Raw genomic sequence first — 19859 nt, 5'->3', positions numbered from 1 at the left:
TCCAGTTCCCGTCCGCATCCACAGCTTTCCTTGCCCACCCACATCCACACCTGCCCGACTGCCCGCTGCTCAGTATATGCAGCACTCCACTATGAACAACCCCCACCACTGAGGGACAGAGAGGAGGACAGCTGACCGGTAGGGGCTAATATTTGTTATTTTATTTCTCCTGTGGGGAACAATAGGATTTATGTGGGGAGAATAAGGATTTATGGATTTATGGGGGGAATAATGTGAATAATTCATGTGGGGAGCAATAGGATTTATGTGGGGAGAAATGTGATTGATTTACAGTATGTGTGAGCAACGTGATTTATGTGGGGAACAATAGGATTTAGGTAGGGAGCAACATGATTTATGTGGGGAGCAATGTGATTGTTTTTCTGTGTAGGCCAATGTATGTGTGTTGTTCTTTTAACTGTGAGGTCCAATGTGTGTTTTTTGTTTTTTTTTTCTGTGGAGAACTGATGGTGTGCCTTGGCAATTTTAAAATATTGTCCGGTGTGCCGCGAGTAAAAAAAGGTTGAAAATCACTGCTCTATGTGATACAACAGTGCTGTCACTGAGCTTTGCTTTCTGTAGCCCTGTGACACCACACACCCAAGGTGCGGCTATCGCTACCACAACATGCATGGAGTGCAGTCAGTGCATGCAGAATCCTTTGTGAGATTCTGTAGTTACCACTAAGTGACCCATTCTAAAGGTTTCTCAGACTTAACATACATAAAAACTGAGAAATACATACAGTATAGAAACAAATACACCCACAACTGTATGCGAGACCTGTACACTAAAGCCAACAAACATTTTAGCATTTACTGTAAACGTATAGTTTTATAGTTTAATTGTATTCATTAAAAAAATCCTCCAATCACTAACATACTTAAAATGCTTAAAGTAGCAGGACCAATAAGACATTCTGAAAACCCAGAATGCAATCCTCCCTCTTGTAACACTGTACTCCTGCCCGCTAGAGATGTATGCTGTTTATCAATGCAGCACATCAGGCAGGGATCGCCCTTGGATCCACCACTGTGCACATGGCCTGTCTATCTCCATGCTAGCATGCCATCCTATGTGAGCACGTTAATAATAAGCATAGATTTAGAATGGAGAAGTCTGGCTACCATACATAACCCATATGTTATATATGGTGGGATAATACACACCGGAAGGAGGAGGAGGAGGAGGAGGAAAACAAACAGACCTACTTTCCCCTATCCCTACTCCAGCATGTGCCTCTAAAGTACCTCCGTACTGTCCTCCTGTCTTGACAAAGAGATCAGTTACCCCTAAGTGAGTAATGGTTCTCTTTTCTATTCTATCGCTAAAATCAGAATGGAGGGAAAAACTGGCATTTCCAGGGCAAATATCAGGAATACTGGAAATGTTTCAGTTACAAAAAGTGTTCAAAATAGAATCACGTGGCTTTAATTATTCTTCTACGACACACACTGATATTTCCAATTTTGTCAACATATCGGCCTTTGCATTTTGTGAGTTTGAAGAAAACGCTACTAGTGGAGTGAGCTTTATATCAGTCAGCAGCTACATTATACAGTGTCACCATCACAGCAGATTAACCAGTAAATATTAAAGGTTGCCCATTGCTGCCATGCTTGGATGCATTTTTTAATAAGGTAATACAGTAGGTTAAAAAAAAGCTGCCAGCATCTTGTCAGCTTGTTAGCATTGCCCCAGCCCTAAGGTAATACATAGAATTAACAGTCTGAACAAAGTATACTTACCTAAACCACTGTGCTTCTGTTCCAGGAGCCGTGCAGCCCTCAGATGGCTATTACTATCTGATAGCACCTGGAAGGAAAGAGGACTTGGTGAGACACACAAGACACAACATATAGCTTTGTGATCTCTGATATAGGGCCACCTGTCCCAGACATGTAATATTAATACAGATAGATTATGATGCATGTTAGTGGGGAGAGAACAGTCATGCAAGTTTCCCCTCCTGAAAGGAGTCCACTTCACAGATGAGGCCTGTGGTAATGGGGAATGGGGTGATGCAAAGCAAGCACTGGAAAAGAGTAACGGGCACAGAAATTACACAGATATAAAATACAAATAACTGAAGAGCTGTCATTTTCCACAAAAAAAGGCACAGCTTACATCACGTCCTGTTTGGAAGGAAATATAAAAGCAGCCAAGGAAACCAGGCAGCTGGGAAAAGCCAAGACACCATGCATGAGCCTTAATAGGAACCTGAAGGCACATACAGCAGCCAGGCTACAACAAATGCCCTGATCCTGACACAGCTTCACATGGGTTCAAAGCAACAGAACAACTCTTAAGAAGTGAAAATGCATAACAGGACCTCTTCCATCATCTGTCACAGGTGCAAACCTTAGGTGAGGTACATGAAGAATTCCCCAGTGGTGCCATTTTATTTCAGTGAATTACTACTGAACTTTTACTATAGCAAATAAAGTACTCATCCACCTGCTACCTACACAGAGCGGGGGAGGCCATTATGTATGCTGATATCTTGTTATCCTTTTTTCCTGCCTACTCTCCAAAAACATTTGGAAGACTCCAGAATATTGAAAAGCTCTCCCAGACTCCTGACAGAATACAGCCACCTCTGGATCTACCCCTTCCCCAGAAAAGTGGGGTAGAGATGACGCACAGTGAACAGCGTCATTGTGCCCTCGCTCCCCTCCTGTATAATGTGGTGAATCACAACACTGTACAGCCGAGGAGGGGCCACGATGATGTAATTCATAGCGCTACACCCCATCACTTCCCACGAGTCTCACCCTATTGTGTCTCCTGATGCCCCCACTGAAAACAGCTGTCTCCACTGTGTGTAGGCCTGGGGTTGGTTAAAATGTGCAATGTTCCTTGGCACTGGTCTACTGGTGTGGCATTTCATGTCAGCCCAGCAAAAAAGTAGCATGGCAGCCACAGCTATCATTCATAAACACAACTAGACATGAAAGTACAAATCTTCAGGAAGTGAATAATCTACAAGCATATACTGTAGCTAAAGACCATTTTTAATCTACAACGGTGGTTCTCAAACTATGTGCCGTGGCACCTTGAGGTGCCTCAGGACACTTGCAGGGGTGCCCTGGGTTGGTGATCCAGGACCAATTAAGATTATTTATGGTAAATGTAATAGGCAAAATCAGTGCTGGTGGCTGTCAGTCATAAAATATATGGACAAACAGAAGCAAATCTTGTCCCTCACTGCACAATTAAACCTAAGGATGACATATTAACACAATTTATTTAATTTAATATTTCTTTCTAAATTTCTCAATAAGTAACTTTTGGCCTAAGGGTGCCGTGAAAATAATTCTGATACTCTAGAGCGCCGTGACTTTAAAAAGTTTGAGAACCACTGTACTGAAATCTTTCTTTTAAATAAAATCAAGCAAGAATGGCTTAAGTATCCCTACTTACATATATAGGGTGCATTTTCCACATCAACCTCAGATACTGCAATTCTATTTATTGCACATTTAGAATACATTTTGATAATCTTCCAATTCAACAAACCCTGTTCAATTATAAAAAATATACACACCACACACACACAGTGGTAGTGATTAGGTAATGTTCTGGCCCTAGAACCTCTTATTACGCTAAGGCCGGACGCACGCCTAGAAGATATATCTGCCAACTGGCTGTTGCGCCAGCCGATTCTGCTAAGCATAGGCCAAGCCTGGCCAATCTGTGGCTCTTCAGCTGCTGTGAAGCTACACATCCCAGCATGCCCTGCCACAGTTTTAGCATTCTCTAACAGCCAAAACTGTGTCGGGGGATGCTGGTATTTGTAGTTTCACAACAGCTGCAGGGCCACAGGATGGCCTGGTCTGGCATATACACTTACCGATTGGCCTATCAATATGTCAGTCCAGGCATCACTACCTGGATGGGCATTTGATTTTGCCTACCCTGCCGCCATGTAAGTGGTCCCTGCAGTCAGTGCCGACCGCCTGTACACACAGCACAGTCTGGAAGATATATCGGCAGTGCTGCAGGGCCAATGTGATATGTCGGTGAGCCACGTTTTTCACAGACATATCAGGTGTACACACCCACCAATCTGCTACCGATATATGGTCCGTTCAATCACATGGATAATATATGGACCCAGCTTAACTGTCCAGTGATAGAAAGTCTGATCAAGCGGTATCCAGTGATACTTATCTGTATACCTTCCCTCAGTGACGGTAGGTAGCTGATCTATGAAAAATCAGTTTTACCTCTAGTGCATAATAAAAAAATAAAAAAAAAAATGGAAGAGAAAGCACCTTCCAGATGCAGTCATTTTTTTTAATAAATAGGTCAACAATATGCACACATATATTATAAACTCGAAACAGAAATCAAATAAACAGGCTCTTAGAACGACACGAGAGGCGTAACCGTGCCCTTCAGAAAGATTTTGTAAATTACTTCCAAGAGGGCAGCTGAGAAAATGACCAAATGCATGCTTACTATACACTTGATGAGATGTGCATAAGACCATAAACTTTCTATATTATTTATTTGATTTCTGGTACAAGTTCATTATACAGTATTTGTGTCTATATAAATGTACACACGTATACATATATCTATATAACCATTTCAGGTTTAAATAGCATTATTATTTAGCCCATAGAGTGCTGCTGTCTACATGGAGAATGTATGAATATTATTTATTACTGTATCTAGTGGTGCCTTCTCTCTCTCTCTCTTTTCATAAAGACACACACACCTAATTATTTGCATAGCATAGAACAGCAAATCTGACATCCTAGGATGTCATATTACAGTATATGTACACCATATCTTTGCTTTCAGTCTATGTAGAACATAAATAGCAGTATGCAAGGAGTCTAATGTTTAGCAATTAATGGTTTATGAAAGTGGAGTGGTGACCCCCTGCTGAGTGAGATGCCATCATTTTCCTGCCCTGTCTTTGGTATAAGAAATCTGGCATGGTCATAGTGAGATTCAGTGTGACCTGTACTGAAGATTTATGGAAGAAGTGCCGTTATCGGTTTCATACATGTTAGAAATGAGGAGTGATTAGTATTGGATTTTTAACTCCTGCACAGTTAACATCAAGCAAATTAACACATTTTCACTGTCGACAAATAAAAACAGAAATTAATTTTTTGACCCTCAGTGGTTTAATAACATCACTTTTACCATTAAAAGGATGTCTTACGTAACAATTGCAAAATTATTTGATGCTATATTATGGTCTTAAAGGACAGCTAAGCCAACATATTTATTTTCTTAAAATTTTTTATTTTAGTTCCTGTTCAAGAAACAAACTCACACTATAAAAAACTAAAAATATATTGTTAAGTCAGACAGCTAAGCACTCCCAGATGCCACAGGTATAAATGTGACAACACTGACGGTAATGCAAAAATACTGCCACTGTTGATGTCAAATGCGTGCAATTGATAAATAGGATTAGATGTCCTTTAAAACCTTTTCTGGTTGGTCTTTGTGCTTAACAAAAAATATGTTTAGTGAAGTAAAGTTTAAAAACCTGTTGCCATGAGCCAAAAATACTGGATGTGAAAGCCAATGATTTAGGGGACACTGGGGAAGAAGTGATTTGATCCCCTGATCTGCGTCTTCGACGCCCAGAACCCACAGCACTGGTGTAATGCATCCAGGTACCGATACACTCTGGGCTAGACACACTCAGGGGGCTCTCTTCCTAGAAGTGAGAAAGGGGGCAAAAACAGCAAAGCATGCAAAGTTAGATATAAAAGCCAAATGACTAAGAAAAATCAAAAATAAATTCTTGTTTGTCGTCCACACAAAAAAATAATAATAATTTGGAAGAACTAAATAAATACTCTAACGTGTGATATGTTGGTAGCGAAAAGCTATTAATGTTACAGACAGCGCTCATTATACAATGATTATTGATACTAATCTAACCACAAAACATCTCAGACATGTGCAAGGAGGAGGGGACAATGATAAAATCCATGTGTGACCCCTTAGAAACGTCATGGCATGAAATCAACGTCACAGCTCCCGGCACATGTAAAGTTAGAAGTCACAGGGATTAGATGATGAATCAATATACAAAAACAGTTTCACTTCATTGGCGGAAATAAAGACAAGAAACATGTAAAAAAGGACAATAAAAGTGCCCATCGCTTCTTTATCAACTACTTCTAGCTACAACACATACATTCTGTATCTACTGTAAGTTACAAACGTGAAAATGTTTTGCAATGTAAATGTCCTGACAAGTTCCCAGAAACAAATCAAGGGAAGTTAAAGGACAACAAACTACAATGTAATTAATGCAGATAGCGGTTTTCTTTACAGCTAACACTTGGCAGTACGGATGGTGTAATGGTTCGCACTACCGCCTAACAGCACTGAGGTCATGGGTGATTCCCACCATGGCACTAACTGTGTGGAGTTTGTATATTCTCCCCGTACTTGCGTGGGTTTCCTCCGGGTACTCCGGTATCCTCCCACATTCCAAATATATACTGGTAGGTTAATTGGCTCCCAACAAAAATTAACCCTAGCGTGAGTGTGTCTGTGTGTACATGTGATAGGGAATATAGATTGTAAGCTCCACTGGGGCAGGGACTGATGTGACTGGGCAAAATATTCTCTGTAAAGTGCTGCGGAATATGTGTGCGCTATATAAATAACTGGTCGTAATAATAATAATAATAATAATAATAAATTGCTTGGGATTGTCTTTGAATCATTTAAAGACAAAAGTGCAGCTTCTAAGAGGATGTGATTGATGCAACAAGCTTCTAACAAGTGACGTTTATCAAGGTTTCACAACTGCGCCTGTGTGGAAATGTTGTGGATGTTACGTTGAAAGAACGGAAGGAGAAGGAAAACAATATGAATAATAATATTGAATCTACTAACATAAGTATTGTAAAGCCATAATTTGCATAATGCAAATAAGTGGAGCCAAAAGAAAAAATAGTAATAAGTAAGTATCATAAAAATAAAAAATCCGTATGCTATAGGTAAATGTAAATGAGAAATGAAAATTATGAGTCCCAAAAATGTGGTGTGAAAAGAGTGTGGCGTCCCACCTCTTATACACCTTGATGTAGTTCTGTATTGAATAAAGTAACACAGTGGAAATGGAAGTTCTGAAATGACAGTGGAATTACGGATTGGAGAGTCCGTCACAGATATGGTAAAGTTCTCCTCTTCTCAGAGGCAGGTTCTGGTCCGGGTATGGTGACGTTATTAAGGGGTACCCCAAATGGATAGCGGCGGGATAAGGTGACCAGGGGATAAGGTAACTAAAGCTCCGGACTCCCCGCTTGTCACCTCTGCCACGAACGGCGTCCGTATCCACAGATGTCCACCGTCTATCGAGTCCGAGGGATGCGGTCACGTCTCTGGGAGGAAGGTATCACTGGCTTCGGGACCCACAAGGGGACTGTCCGCCGTGAACCCTCCCTCCTACGGAGTCTGTTACCTTATCTTCTGTGCTTGATCCCGGCAAACGCTTCCACGGCTGTTATCGGTCTTCTCTGCGCCTGATGATCAGTGCTCTGCTCACTGGTCTTTCCCCTCTCGGCCGCGCGGCTCAATCTTCCTCCGCAATGCCTCCTGTGTCCTTAGTGTGTTCCGTCTAGATGTATTTCAGGATACCACTGTGTTCTGTATTGATATTGAAAAAACTGAAAGTGCAGTGCTTTTTTTCTCCAACGCGTATCGACCCGTTTGGGTCTTCCTCAGGGACTCCCTGAGGAAGACCCAAACGGGTCGATACGCGTTGGAGAAAAAAAGCACTGCACTTTCAGTTTTTTCAATATCAATACAGAACACAGTGGTATCCTGAAATACATCTAGACGGAACACACCAAGGACACAGAAGGCATTGCTGAGGAAGATTGAGCCGTGCGGCCGAGAGGGGAAAGACCAGTGAGCAGAGCACCGATCATCAGGCGCAGAGAAGACCGATAACAGCCGTGGAAGCGTTTGCCGGGATCAAGCACAGAAGATAAGGTAACAGACTCCGTAGGAGGGAGGGTTCACGGTGGACAGTCCCCTTGTGGGTCCCGAAGCCAGTGATACCTTCCCCCCAGAGACGTGACCACATCCCTCGGACTCGATAGACGGTGGACGTCTGTGGATACGGACGCCTCCCGCCGTTCGTGGCAGAGGTGACAAGCGGGGAGTCCGGAGCTTTAGTTACCTTATCCCCTGGTCACCTTATCCCGCCGCTATCCATTTGGGGTACCCCTTAATAACGTCACCATACCCGGACCAGAACCTGCCTCTGAGAAGAGGAGAACTTTACCATATCTGTGACGGACTCTCCAATCCGTAATTCCACTGTCATTTCAGAACTTCCATTTCCACTGTGTTACTTTATTCAATACAGAACTACATCAAGGTGTATAAGAGGTGGGACGCCACACTCTATTCACACCACATTTTTGGGACTCATAACTTTCATTTCTCATTTACATTTACCTATAGCATACGGATTTTTTATTATTTTTTATTTTTATGATACTTACTTATCACTATTTTTTCTTTTGGCTCCACTGATTTGCATTATGCAAATTATGGCTTTACAATACTTATGTTAGTAGATTAAATATTATTATTCATATTGTTTTCCTTCTCCTTCCGTTCTTTCAACGTAACATCCACAACTTCCACACAGGCGCAGTTGTGAAACCTTGATAAACGTCATTTATTAACCTTCTGGAGGCTTTGGGTTTAGCCTCAATCACGTATTGCTGCCACCCTCATAATATCTATATAAGTAGAGCGTTGGTTACATTTGCATTTATAAGCTTCTAACAAGCACTAAGGCAATGAAATAATTGTTCTGTAAATTGTAAATAAGCCACATAAGAAGGCAGCAGTAACTGAATTTATGTTTAAGAAAAGTTTATCAGCAATGAGAATAAAGTCCAGATACGAGGATAGTGATTGGACTGTTTAGTGGAGAACGGCACTTACCTCTACAGAGCCTATCTTTCTGGAACGGGGTAAAGGAGACTTTCTGTGAATATGAATAGGATCAGACACCATAGGTTTAAACATCACCATGGCTCTGTCAGGTTCATCTCTCATTCTATACACACCGAAGTCTTCATCACTGTCATTGCCATGAACATTCTTCTTTGAACTTTCACTCTAGAGTAAGAAAAGGGGGGGGGGGGGAAACAACAAAAGAAAAAAACAAAAAACAAAAAAAGTGAAGTGTACTTACCACTGTGTCTTTTCTCACCTCACATAATACTGAACCGACCATTACAGCCAGAGAAAATCAAAGCGGATAACACAAATACTAACACAGGAGTTGAAAGAGTCCACAGGACCAGATTGGAGATACAAAAGTAACCGGAATCTAGTGAGTACACACTGAAAGATATATCTGCTGATCAATTGATCGGCAGATATATCTATAGACGTATACATACACACTGCCCAATCCGTCGGGGACTGACGTCATGAACTGGGCGGGCGTGTACACCCAGTTCAGCTGTCAATCACCGCTGGCCGCCGCAGCATGTGTACGGGCGGTCGGCCGACCGCCCGTACACACACAGCAACGCGCCACTATATCGGTAGATATATTGGCCGTCGGCTGTGCTGCGGGGCCGACGTGATACGTCTGTGAACGACGGAGTTCACAGACGTATCGGCCGCACACACTGGCCGACAGACCCGCGATATATCGGCCGTTCAAGAGAACGGCCGATATGTCGGCCAGTGTGTACGGGCCTTAAGTCTTGGTGATTGCATGAATGGATTCTCAAGTTGCAGTTCTAGTACTGTACATTATTATTGTCATACCACAAGGAAACACAGCCTAATCTCCCTCAGAAAGCGTTGGTTAGAGTTATACAAAGCAAGAACCACGTTAGCTCATACAGAAGCCACATAAAACCTACAATAGTTACAGTTGGAGCAGAGGACCCCAAGTTGCTCACATTATTCAGTTCTCCTCTATCTCAACTGTCCATGGCCAGATGTCATGGTGCCTAGACCCATAAAACTTGGTGGCTTCCCTTATAGAATGTATAGTTTGACAATCGGGGTCGGGGGTTCGGAGGTCAGGGGGGCTTGGGGAAGGGGCTAATCTATAATTCCACTTAGGGTTTTTACCCACAGTGTACCTACTTTTCGGAATTTTAGCAAGTCTTTCTCCTCAACTAACTGAATGGATAGAGAAGCAGGCATCCTTTACCTGTTTAGTGTCCACCCAGTAAGTGACTAACTATACAGCATTACCTCGCTTCACCTAATATTAATTATAATCATTGTTAGAGGCACAGTAATTATTCCTTTATGTAATATATTATTCTCCTGCGTACATTGGACCCCCAGTGTGGACCACCATTCATCAAACTCTGAAAAATTTAAAATTTCAGAGTTTGACCACGGTAGCCTACAAAAGATGGTGTTGTTCTCACTCCCTATTATGAGAGGTCTGAGTTGCGAAGAGGGATCCTTCCATCCCTGCATTACTTTCGGTAGCGTGGATGTGTGAACTCCGTTCATGCATGTACAGGTAACATTGATGACTTAAACCCGCTAGTGTAAAATATTGGTGCTAATCACTAACACAGTACCAACAGTGTTAAGGTTCGCGTGAACAGATGCTCCCTACACTGGAGCAATAAAAAATTGCTCCAGTAGTATTTATCTGTAGTTGCAACTTGCAACGTATCAGACACATAGACTTGACAGATTTGCAAGATAAAACATATATTGGTCAAAAGATATGTGAAAGAAATTTCATGATCTGTATGCAAAACACCTGTATTGAATAAAAGGTAGAATTATCTTGGCGATTCTAGAATAAAGAAAACAAACCTCCCGTGATGCAGGCCTGTACCCAAATCCTGAAGGCAAATTTTTATCCTCTTCACAACCTTTAGCCCCTGGGCTGAAATGTAGTTCAACATGGAACCGTTCCTCTGATGACAGATCCTACAGATTATTAAAACGCAATGACAATGTTTGTACTACAATCCATGTTACATGCTGGGGTGTATCTGCACAGTAGACACAAAATGGGCCTACATGCTGGGGTGTATCCGCACAGTAGACACAAAATGGGCCTATATGTACATACAGTATAACCTTCATTGTTCTGGAAACATTTGATATATTAATACTAGCAGATTTACTGCTACTGCAAGCTTCGATTGTCCACATGTAAGCAGTCCTATGGCAGGGCCCAACTAAGTTCAGTGATGTCTGTGTTCCTAATATGCGGGTGGGGGCAGCTGTAGACACAGGACTGGACACGATCAGCCTACTAATTGCGGCAGAAACTGCAGTACACAAATAGTAGCCATCCTCAAAATATGTACCAAACTGTTACAGATAGGATAGGTGATTTATTTCCAAGAGCGATCCATTTGGGCCCATTTAGCTTATACACTAATACTGTACTTAAAGGTTTAAATCCAAAGTAAACATTTAATAGCAAGTCACCTTGTTTGGGTCCTCATAGAGCATAATCACGATCTGAGTCATATAATTCAGTTCATTTACAAAGTTCAAGTAGTCCATTGCCCGCTTCCACTGCTCATCCTTTGTTTCCTAGAAAAGAAACAATATGTAAAGTCCTTAGAACCGCAAAGGGCACATATATGATGAAGACACATTATTATGACCCCCCCTTCTACATTTGACGTCGGCAGTGCGCAGGCCATGAAGTACGTCACAGGTCATGTGCTGCCTTGGTGGGTATATAAGGTGTGCGATAGGCTGTCTGTACACATAGCACTCGTTGCAGTCATGGGTAAAAGGGGCGATTCTCGCAGTTGCAAACAGGGATGATTATCGGCTTTCGTGCCATGGGTGACGGTATTTCTGAAAACAGTGCAGTTTGTGAATATGTCCGCCTTCTGCTGTGGTGAAGGTGTATCGTGACTGGACATCTAGCACCACTGCAAATAACAGACATGGAAACTGCGGAGGACCACGTGCCACTGATGTGAGAGGTGAACATCGGCTATGAAGGTGCGTGAGGACCGACTGACACGATACAGTGGAGCAGCTCACCATCAAAATGAACATGGGGGCTACCAGTCTAAAATGAAAGCTCAGCAAACCCTGCTGCGTATGGGGCTCCAAAGTGGTTACTTTATTAGCTGGTGGTCATAATAATGTGACTCGACCGTGTATATTTATTTATCTATATTTATTAATCATGCATATAAAAATGTTCATGGCTTTAAATTGGCCAAATAAAAAGTTACTAAAAAAATCTGTAGTAGTTCTGCCCAGTGACATTCTGGGTAATGTGTTTGTATGAAGACCCGCACTATCATTATTGGACATGTATGTTTTCAGACGTAAACGGCTCATGGAGTTGGAAGTAAAATCACATTCATCACTGAACAAAGAAATCACCAGGCTTGCAGCGTGTAATGGGGAGAAGGCACACAGATGCACAGTTTATGAGAACCAGTAAAACACGCCAACACCACATTTCTGGAAACTCGGCATGTTCTAATGAACCCCAAACGTTTAGCAAGTACTGTCAACCTGCAATAAGAGACAGACTACTGTGTGGTATGTACAATGAATGTACTCAAAAAAGTTTATCCGTACTATATGAGAATACTATATATATATATATATATATATATATATATATATATATATTTATATTCATTCTATAACAAGCCAGATTGGTATTGCTTGACTGATTGGCTAGGAAAAAATCTAATTTATTGGCAGTCTTTTAAAACCCTGATTGTGTCAACATCTGCAGTATCAAATAATGACTGCACCATTAGGAAATGAAATCAGTTGTTAACAAATGCACAAGCCATATGTGGAAAAGGGACAGGGACAAAGTTATAAATTCTGTTCCCGCAGAAATAGAATGAATAGACCAAGTCCACAGCTCCGGTATAAAAGGAAGATAAAGCAGTAAACATTTGTGTAGGTGTAGACGTTTTAAATAATAAATTGAAGGTGAGCACAAGCGCTATTTTTAGTGTCCATGGTCAGTGCAACAGTTAGTGATTCTGAACACGCCACCATCTGTACATGGCCTCTATGGCTGTGGTTCAGCGTTTGGAAACGTGGCCACATTCACTGACATGCCTGTGACACTCATGTTCTTACTTTTGCAAACATTTCAGGCCACCTCCCAGTCACCACCCAGGAATGCCCATGGTTGTGTGCCCGAAGCCACTGCAAGCGACTCCATGCTCTATTGCAAGCGACTCCACATATAACAGCAGTGTCTAAGGAACTGGAATTTCTGTGCAGTAGAAAATAATTTGTTCCACTGCATTATCTCTGAATCAGGCACAGATTTTCAGGTTCCCCTTTACAACAAGCTGATCAGTGAGTTTATGTAAGACGATAAGCATCACTTAATACTAGGAGATCACTTTCCAAAAATGATCATCGTCATCAACAATGAAACCAGAAAGGATACAGTACTATTTAAAGTCTATGACATTACAGAGAAAAGCTGGCAGAAACATGGCAACTCATGGTATCCGGGATTCTCAGTAAGAAGAAATCAACTGTCGGGGCTTGTCAAGGAATGTTAATGTGTGGTTCTACGGTAATAGTGCCTACCAAGTTTCCTAAGAATACGGGAAAAATTGCAGAGGCCAACATGGCACAGTAAAAATGAAGGCCTTGGCTAGAAGGTACTGGATGCTTAAAAATGATATCAGATTGAATAAATAAAGATTGTGAAGGATGTGAAATCATTCAAAATGCATCTACACCAGCTTTGTTATACCTTGGAAACAGCACTCATACCCATGGTGGAGAATGGGCTTTTGATTTTGCAGGTTCACTCATGGATCACGTGCCCTGTGGACCTCGAAAAGTTAAACAAAGCTAACCCTCGCTAACTATTTTTCTTCGAGATCCATGGGATCCACAGGGTAAACCATGGTGATGTTCCAAAGCAGTTGTAATAGGGAGGGAACACTCCTAAACTGAAAGGAGGACACTGCGTCCAAATGTTGCATCCCGAGAGGCAAACTTATCAAAGGCATAGAACCTAAGAAAAAATAGGATTTTGGTACTTACCAGGGAAATCCTTTTCTTTGAATCCATAGGGGGCACTGGAGTACTCTTGGGATATGGACGGGCTTCCGTAGGAACAGCACTGAATATTTAAATTTAGTAACACTCCACCCCTCCATATCCCCGAGCACATCTCAGTGTTTTTTACTGAGCCGAACAGGAATTAAGAGAGGTTGATAATGGAGTATTACATATAACATAACTGACACTAACGTTGTTAACACATAACGTTACTGACAACTAAACAGTTGACACCCTAACCAGCACTTGTAACTTGAACCAGTCGGTGAAAGTGTGTTACCATAAGATCCTCAGAACTAACCACAAGTAGGTAAAACTGCTCTGGGTGGGCGTCCAGTGCCCCCTATGGATTCAAAGAAAAGGATTTCCCTGGTAAGTACCAAAATCCTATTTTCTTTTTCATCCACTAGGGGTCACTGGAGTACTCTTGGGACGTACCAAAGCTTCCCCCGTGGGCGGGAGAGCCGTTTGGCACTTGTAACACTAGGCGGCCAAAGCTAGATGCTGATGCCGCAAAAGTATCAAACTTGTAAAAGCGCACAAACGTGTGCACTGAAGACCATGTAGCCGCCCGGCAAAGCTGCGTCGCAGAAGCCCCACGACCAGCTGCCCATGAAGTTCCCACAGAACGTGTGGAATGAGCGGTTACTGACGTAGGCGGTTGTAACCTAGCATGAAGGTAAGCCTGACGTATGGTCAGTTTTATCCATCTGGATAAAGTTTGTTTAGATGCTGGCCAACCAATCTTGGCAGCATCATAAAGAACAAATAACGTATCCGTCTTACGAACTGAAGACGTTCGGGATACATAAACGCGTAATGCGCGAACCACATCCAGAGTTCCAGAATGTGCTGTCAACACAGGAACTACTATTGGTTGATTGATGTGAAAAGATGATACTACCTTTGGTAAGAAGGCGGGATTCGTCCGAAGTTCCGCTCTGTCATCATGAAACACCAAATACGGTGGCTTGCATGACAAGGCACCCAAATCCGAAACACGCCTTGCCGAAGCTAAGGCTAAGAGAAAAATTGTTTTCCAAGTGAGAAACTTTATATCCACTTGTTGTAAGGGTTCAAAATATGAAGACTGTAAGAACTCCAAAACCAGATTCAAGTCCCATGGCGCTGTAGGTGGAATGAATGGAGGCTGTACCCTGAGTACACCTTGGAGAAAAGTGCGTATAGACGGCAATAGAGCCAATCGTCTTTGAAAGTAAATTGACAAAGCAGATACCTGCACCTTTAGTGTAGATAAACGCAATCCTCCATCTAACCCTGTTTGTAGAAACAACAACAGGCGGCATACTTTGAAAGCTGATGTCGGAAATTGCCGAGCTTCACACCAACCTATATATGCACGCCATATTCTGTAATAATGAGCTGCCGTAACCGGCTTCCTAGCTCGTAACATGGTTGGTATAACTGAATCTGGAATGCCCTCTCTTCTTAAGAGGGCGGTCTCAACAGCCACCCCGTCAAACGCAGCCGCGCTAAATCGGGGTAAAGAAACGGACCCTGTTGTAACAGGTCTGGACGTATTGGGAGCGGCCACGGATCGTCTGCGAGTAATCCTCGAAGATCCGAGAACCAAGCTCTCCGAGGCCAATGAGGCGCCACTAGTATGACTGTGAGCGACTCTCTTTTGATCCGTTTTAGCACCAGAGGGAGCAGCGGAAACGGTGGAAACAGATACACAAGACTGTACGGCCACGCGACAGTGAGAGCATCCACCGCGACTGCCTTTGGATCTCTCGTTCTGGACACATACTGGGGCGTTTGATGATTGTGTCGAGATGCCATCAGGTCCACCTGAGGATAACCCCATCGCTGAACCAACATGTGAAACACTTCTGGATTTAATGACCATTCGCCTGGGTGAAAATCCCGACGACTGAGATAATCCGCTTCCCAGTTGTCCACTCCCGGAATGAACACGGCCGACAATATCACCTGGTGGCATTCCGCCCAATTGAGGATTCGAGCTACTTCCCGCATTGCCATGCGGCTTCTCGTTCCTCCTTGTTTGTTGATGTATGCGACCGCTGTCGCATTGTCCGACTGCACTTGGACAGGCTGAGAGCGAATCATGTGCACTGCTTGTCGTAGCGCATTGAAAATTGCGCGGAGTTCTAGAACATTTATAGACAGCAATTTCTCGTGATCCGCCCAGAGACCCTGGAGCTGACAATTTTGAATTACCGCTCCCCAACCTCTGAGACTGGCGTCCGTAGTTAGAATTATCCAATTGCAAACTCCGAACCGTCTTCCTGCGGTTAAATTGTGTTCCTTGAGCCACCATAGCAGAGATACTCTTGCTATTGGTGACAACCTCACCCTGTGGTGAATCTGCAGATGCGAGCCCGACCACTGGGCAAGCACGTTCAGCTGAAATGGACGAGAGTGAAATCTTCCGAACTGAAGCGCCTCGAACGCTGCCACCATTGTGCCTAACAGGCGAATGCACAAGTGTACCGACACTGTGCGTGGCTTGAGCACTAATTGTACTAGATGGCGTAGCATTTGTACTTTCTGTTGTGGTAGGTAAATCCTTTGATTGACCGTATCGAGAATCATACCTAGGAACTGAAGGCGTTGAGACGGAATTAGATGTGATTTCTTGAAATTTACAATCCAACCGTGGTGAACCAGTACATTGTATGTTAGCAGCGCATGTTGGGTAAGTATCTGTTGAGACGGAGCTTTGATGAGCAGATCGTCTAAATACGGAACTATTGTCACTCCCAGGGATCTGAGGTGAGCTATCATCACAGACATTACTTTGGTGAATACCCGAGGCGCTGATGACAGGCCAAACGGCAGAGCCTGAAACTGGTAATGGTTCTGGCGTATTGCAAACCGTAAGAATTTCTGATGAGGCTGCCAAATTGGAATGTGTAAGTACGCATCCTTGAGGTCTAAGGCAATCATAAACTCCTTGGTCTCTAACCCCGCAATCACCGAACGTAGAGACTCCATTTTGAATCTGTAGTAAGTTACGTACTGATTGAGGCCCTTTAAGTTCAATATTGGTCTGACTGAGCCATCCGGCTTCGGGACCACAAACAGGCTTGAATAATAACCCTGACCCTGTTGGTGTACAGGGACCGGAATCAACACTGCCGAATCCAGTAAGGACTGAATGGCAATTTGCAAAACTCTCCTCTTGTCGTCCGACAGAGGCAATCCTGTCTTGAAAAACCGCAGAGGCGGCAGACAGTCGAACTCTATTTTGTAACCTTTTAACACTAAATTGCGAATCCAGCCCTCCGCGGATGTGTGGAACCACGCCCCATGGAACGTCTGAAGGCGTGCTCCCACAATTGGAGAACCGAGATGGGCTGGTAACCCGTCATGCCACTGGCTTGTCGGTAACCTTAGCGTCTTGGCGAGTTGTGTTGGTTTGATGGAAACCACGTCCTCGACCACGTCTAGCAGGCGTGGCTGATCCTCTGCCACGTCCTCGAAAGGGCTGAGGTCTAAAGGATTTGAACGAAGGTCCAGCGTACCTTCTTCTTGGCGCAGGTGGAGGCAATGGTAAGAAAACAGACTTACCTCCCGTAGCCTCCTTAATCCATGCGTCCAATTCTGGACCAAACAACTTCTTGCCATCGTAAGGCAACGCCTCTATACTTCGTTTGACCTCTGCCTCCGCTTGATAAGTACGCAGGTAGAGTGCTCTTCGTGCCGTAACTAGCGAAGATGAAATACGAGAAGTGAGCTGACAGACGTCAGTAGACGCTGTACAGAGATACTCTACAGCCTCAATCATTTGATTTACCAGAACTATCAGGTTTTCGTCCTGTAAAGCAGATTTGAGTTCTGTAAGCCATATTATGAGCGCCTTAGTTACCCAAATGCCAACCAATCCAGGTCTTAGCATCACACCTGCTGCTACATACATGGTTTTTAGCATAGTTTCTATCTTGCGATCTGAAGGATCTTTAAGCGTAGTAGCTGCTGGCACTGGTATGGTTAAGCTTTGACACTGAAGAATCAACTATTGGTGGATTCTCCCATGTACACGTTACCGAGTCTGGAAACGGATAACTAGACTTAAATCTGCGAGGTATAGAAAACCGTTTATCTGGATTCTGTCGTGTTTCTACTAACATCTGATTTAGAGAATCCGACACAGGAAAACTTACTGGCGTCTTCCGTCGTTTAGTAAATACGACCTGATCATTGGTGAGAGGCTGCTCAGCTTCAGGAAACCTTAGAGACCGCCGTACCGCTCTGATGAGATCATCTATGCCGGAACTGTTAACATCCTCGTTATCTGACTCCACTTCGCCTTCCTCACCCTCATCGTTTTCCGTGAGGTCTGGCATGGAATCGTCAGAATGCAACATAGCAGACACTGGAAAATCATAAGACATATGAAAATTATCCCGTTTGCCCAAAATGGATTTGGACCTTACGCAAGGCTGAGACGCCTCCGGTAGATCTGGCGGGCTCACCCTAGACTCAGATCTTAACGTTTCTCGCTCCAGACGAGCCGCGGTCATTTCTGTCTGAAATCTCTCCAGTACATTTACTAACATACCCCACGGTGGGTCCGGTGAGGAAATTGGTTGTAAAACTGGAGCAGAAATGGTATTCTGAACGGAATCCACAAAACATACTTTACATGTGGTAGATGCATCCGGTAACACACTGCCACATACTTTGCAAATATGCTTTTTAGTTTTTGCTGGTGCCTTACTCATTATGGCGACAGACAATACAATACACAAAAAACAGACACCTGCACGACTCAGTAAAATAGCAATAAGGTGTCTCTGTATATATATCTGGCCCAGTGCAGTACACGTGGCCAGTACTATGAAATGTGATCCCAAATTCCCACTAACACCCCTGCGCCTCCGGTGGAGTAGAGATGTAGTACTGGAACGTTCTGGAATCACAGCAGGAAGACACAGGAAGCATGGTTAAAAATGGCTGCCCTGCTAACTTATACATATAATCCTAGTGCTGGTTACATTCACTGATTATACTGTAACAATCCCTGCAGCCTCTTATCTGCTGCTGCAGTATTTCTCTGCTTCATTATTATTTGTCCCCCCTGTAATGGCTGCCTGCTCTTAGTACAGCGGCAGCGCAGCGTGTGGGCCCCCAGCGGGTATCGTAGAGCGCTATGTGCCTCGTGTTTCCCAGCGGTGGGCTCCTGTAAAATAGCGTCAGCTAATCAAGCTAGCGCTGCGGCGGCCGGCGGCCTGTGAGAGTCGATCAGAGGTGCCTGCACGGAGGTCTGTGGCCGAACGTGCGGGCGCCTGAGCGGGGAGAGCCGCGGTGCCTGCACGGAGGTCTGTGGCCGAACGTGCGGGCGCCTGAGCGGGGAGAGCCGCGGTGCCTGCACGGAGGTCTGTGGCCGAACGTGCGGGCGCCTGAGCGGGGAGAGCCGCGGTGCCTGCACGGAGGTCTGTGGCCGAACGTGCGGGCGCCTGAGAGGGGAGAGCCGCGGTGCCTGCACGGAGGTCTGTGGCCGAACGTGCGGCGCCTGAGAGGGGAGATCAGCGGCGTCACCAAGCACTATGTACCCCCACGTCGGGGCGGCAGCGGGAGCTGACCGCCCCGTTTCACATACCTTACTCCTGCAGACGTGCGGAGGCTCCGACGGGGCTTCTTAAACAAGCGCCGTCCAGCCTGTGCAGGAGGATGTGTGGGCTGTGAGGGAGCTCTTTCAGAGAGGCCCGACACGCCCGTGCTGCTATCAGCAGCTGCACTATCCCTGACCCTGCCTTTTGGAAGGGGGAAAGGGATGTGTCCAAATAGTAGAAAAAATAAAAATAAAAAGTTTCTTCAAAAAACCGTGACTT

General features: G+C 44.0%; 1 protein-coding gene across 1 annotated transcript in view; it reads right to left on the bottom strand.

Moving 5' to 3' along the window:
- Positions 1-19859, bottom strand: part of PPIP5K2 (diphosphoinositol pentakisphosphate kinase 2) — a 243396-nt gene that overhangs the window by 45353 nt on the left and 178184 nt on the right. Inside the window, exons 21-25 of the mRNA XM_063964081.1 lie at positions 11446-11553; positions 10819-10935; positions 8956-9132; positions 5516-5689; positions 1749-1815 (exon numbers count right to left, since the gene is read on the bottom strand). Coding sequence (XP_063820151.1) covers positions 1749-1815; positions 5516-5689; positions 8956-9132; positions 10819-10935; positions 11446-11553 — 643 coding nt within the window. The remainder of the gene's footprint in view (positions 1-1748; positions 1816-5515; positions 5690-8955; positions 9133-10818; positions 10936-11445; positions 11554-19859) is intronic.

Source organism: Pseudophryne corroboree, chromosome 1 (genome assembly GCF_028390025.1).
Source record: "Pseudophryne corroboree isolate aPseCor3 chromosome 1, aPseCor3.hap2, whole genome shotgun sequence".
In the NCBI taxonomy this organism is placed as follows: Eukaryota; Metazoa; Chordata; class Amphibia; order Anura; family Myobatrachidae; genus Pseudophryne; species Pseudophryne corroboree.
The sequence above is the reverse complement of the archived record's forward strand: the minus strand, read 5'-3'. Positions and strand labels throughout refer to the sequence as shown.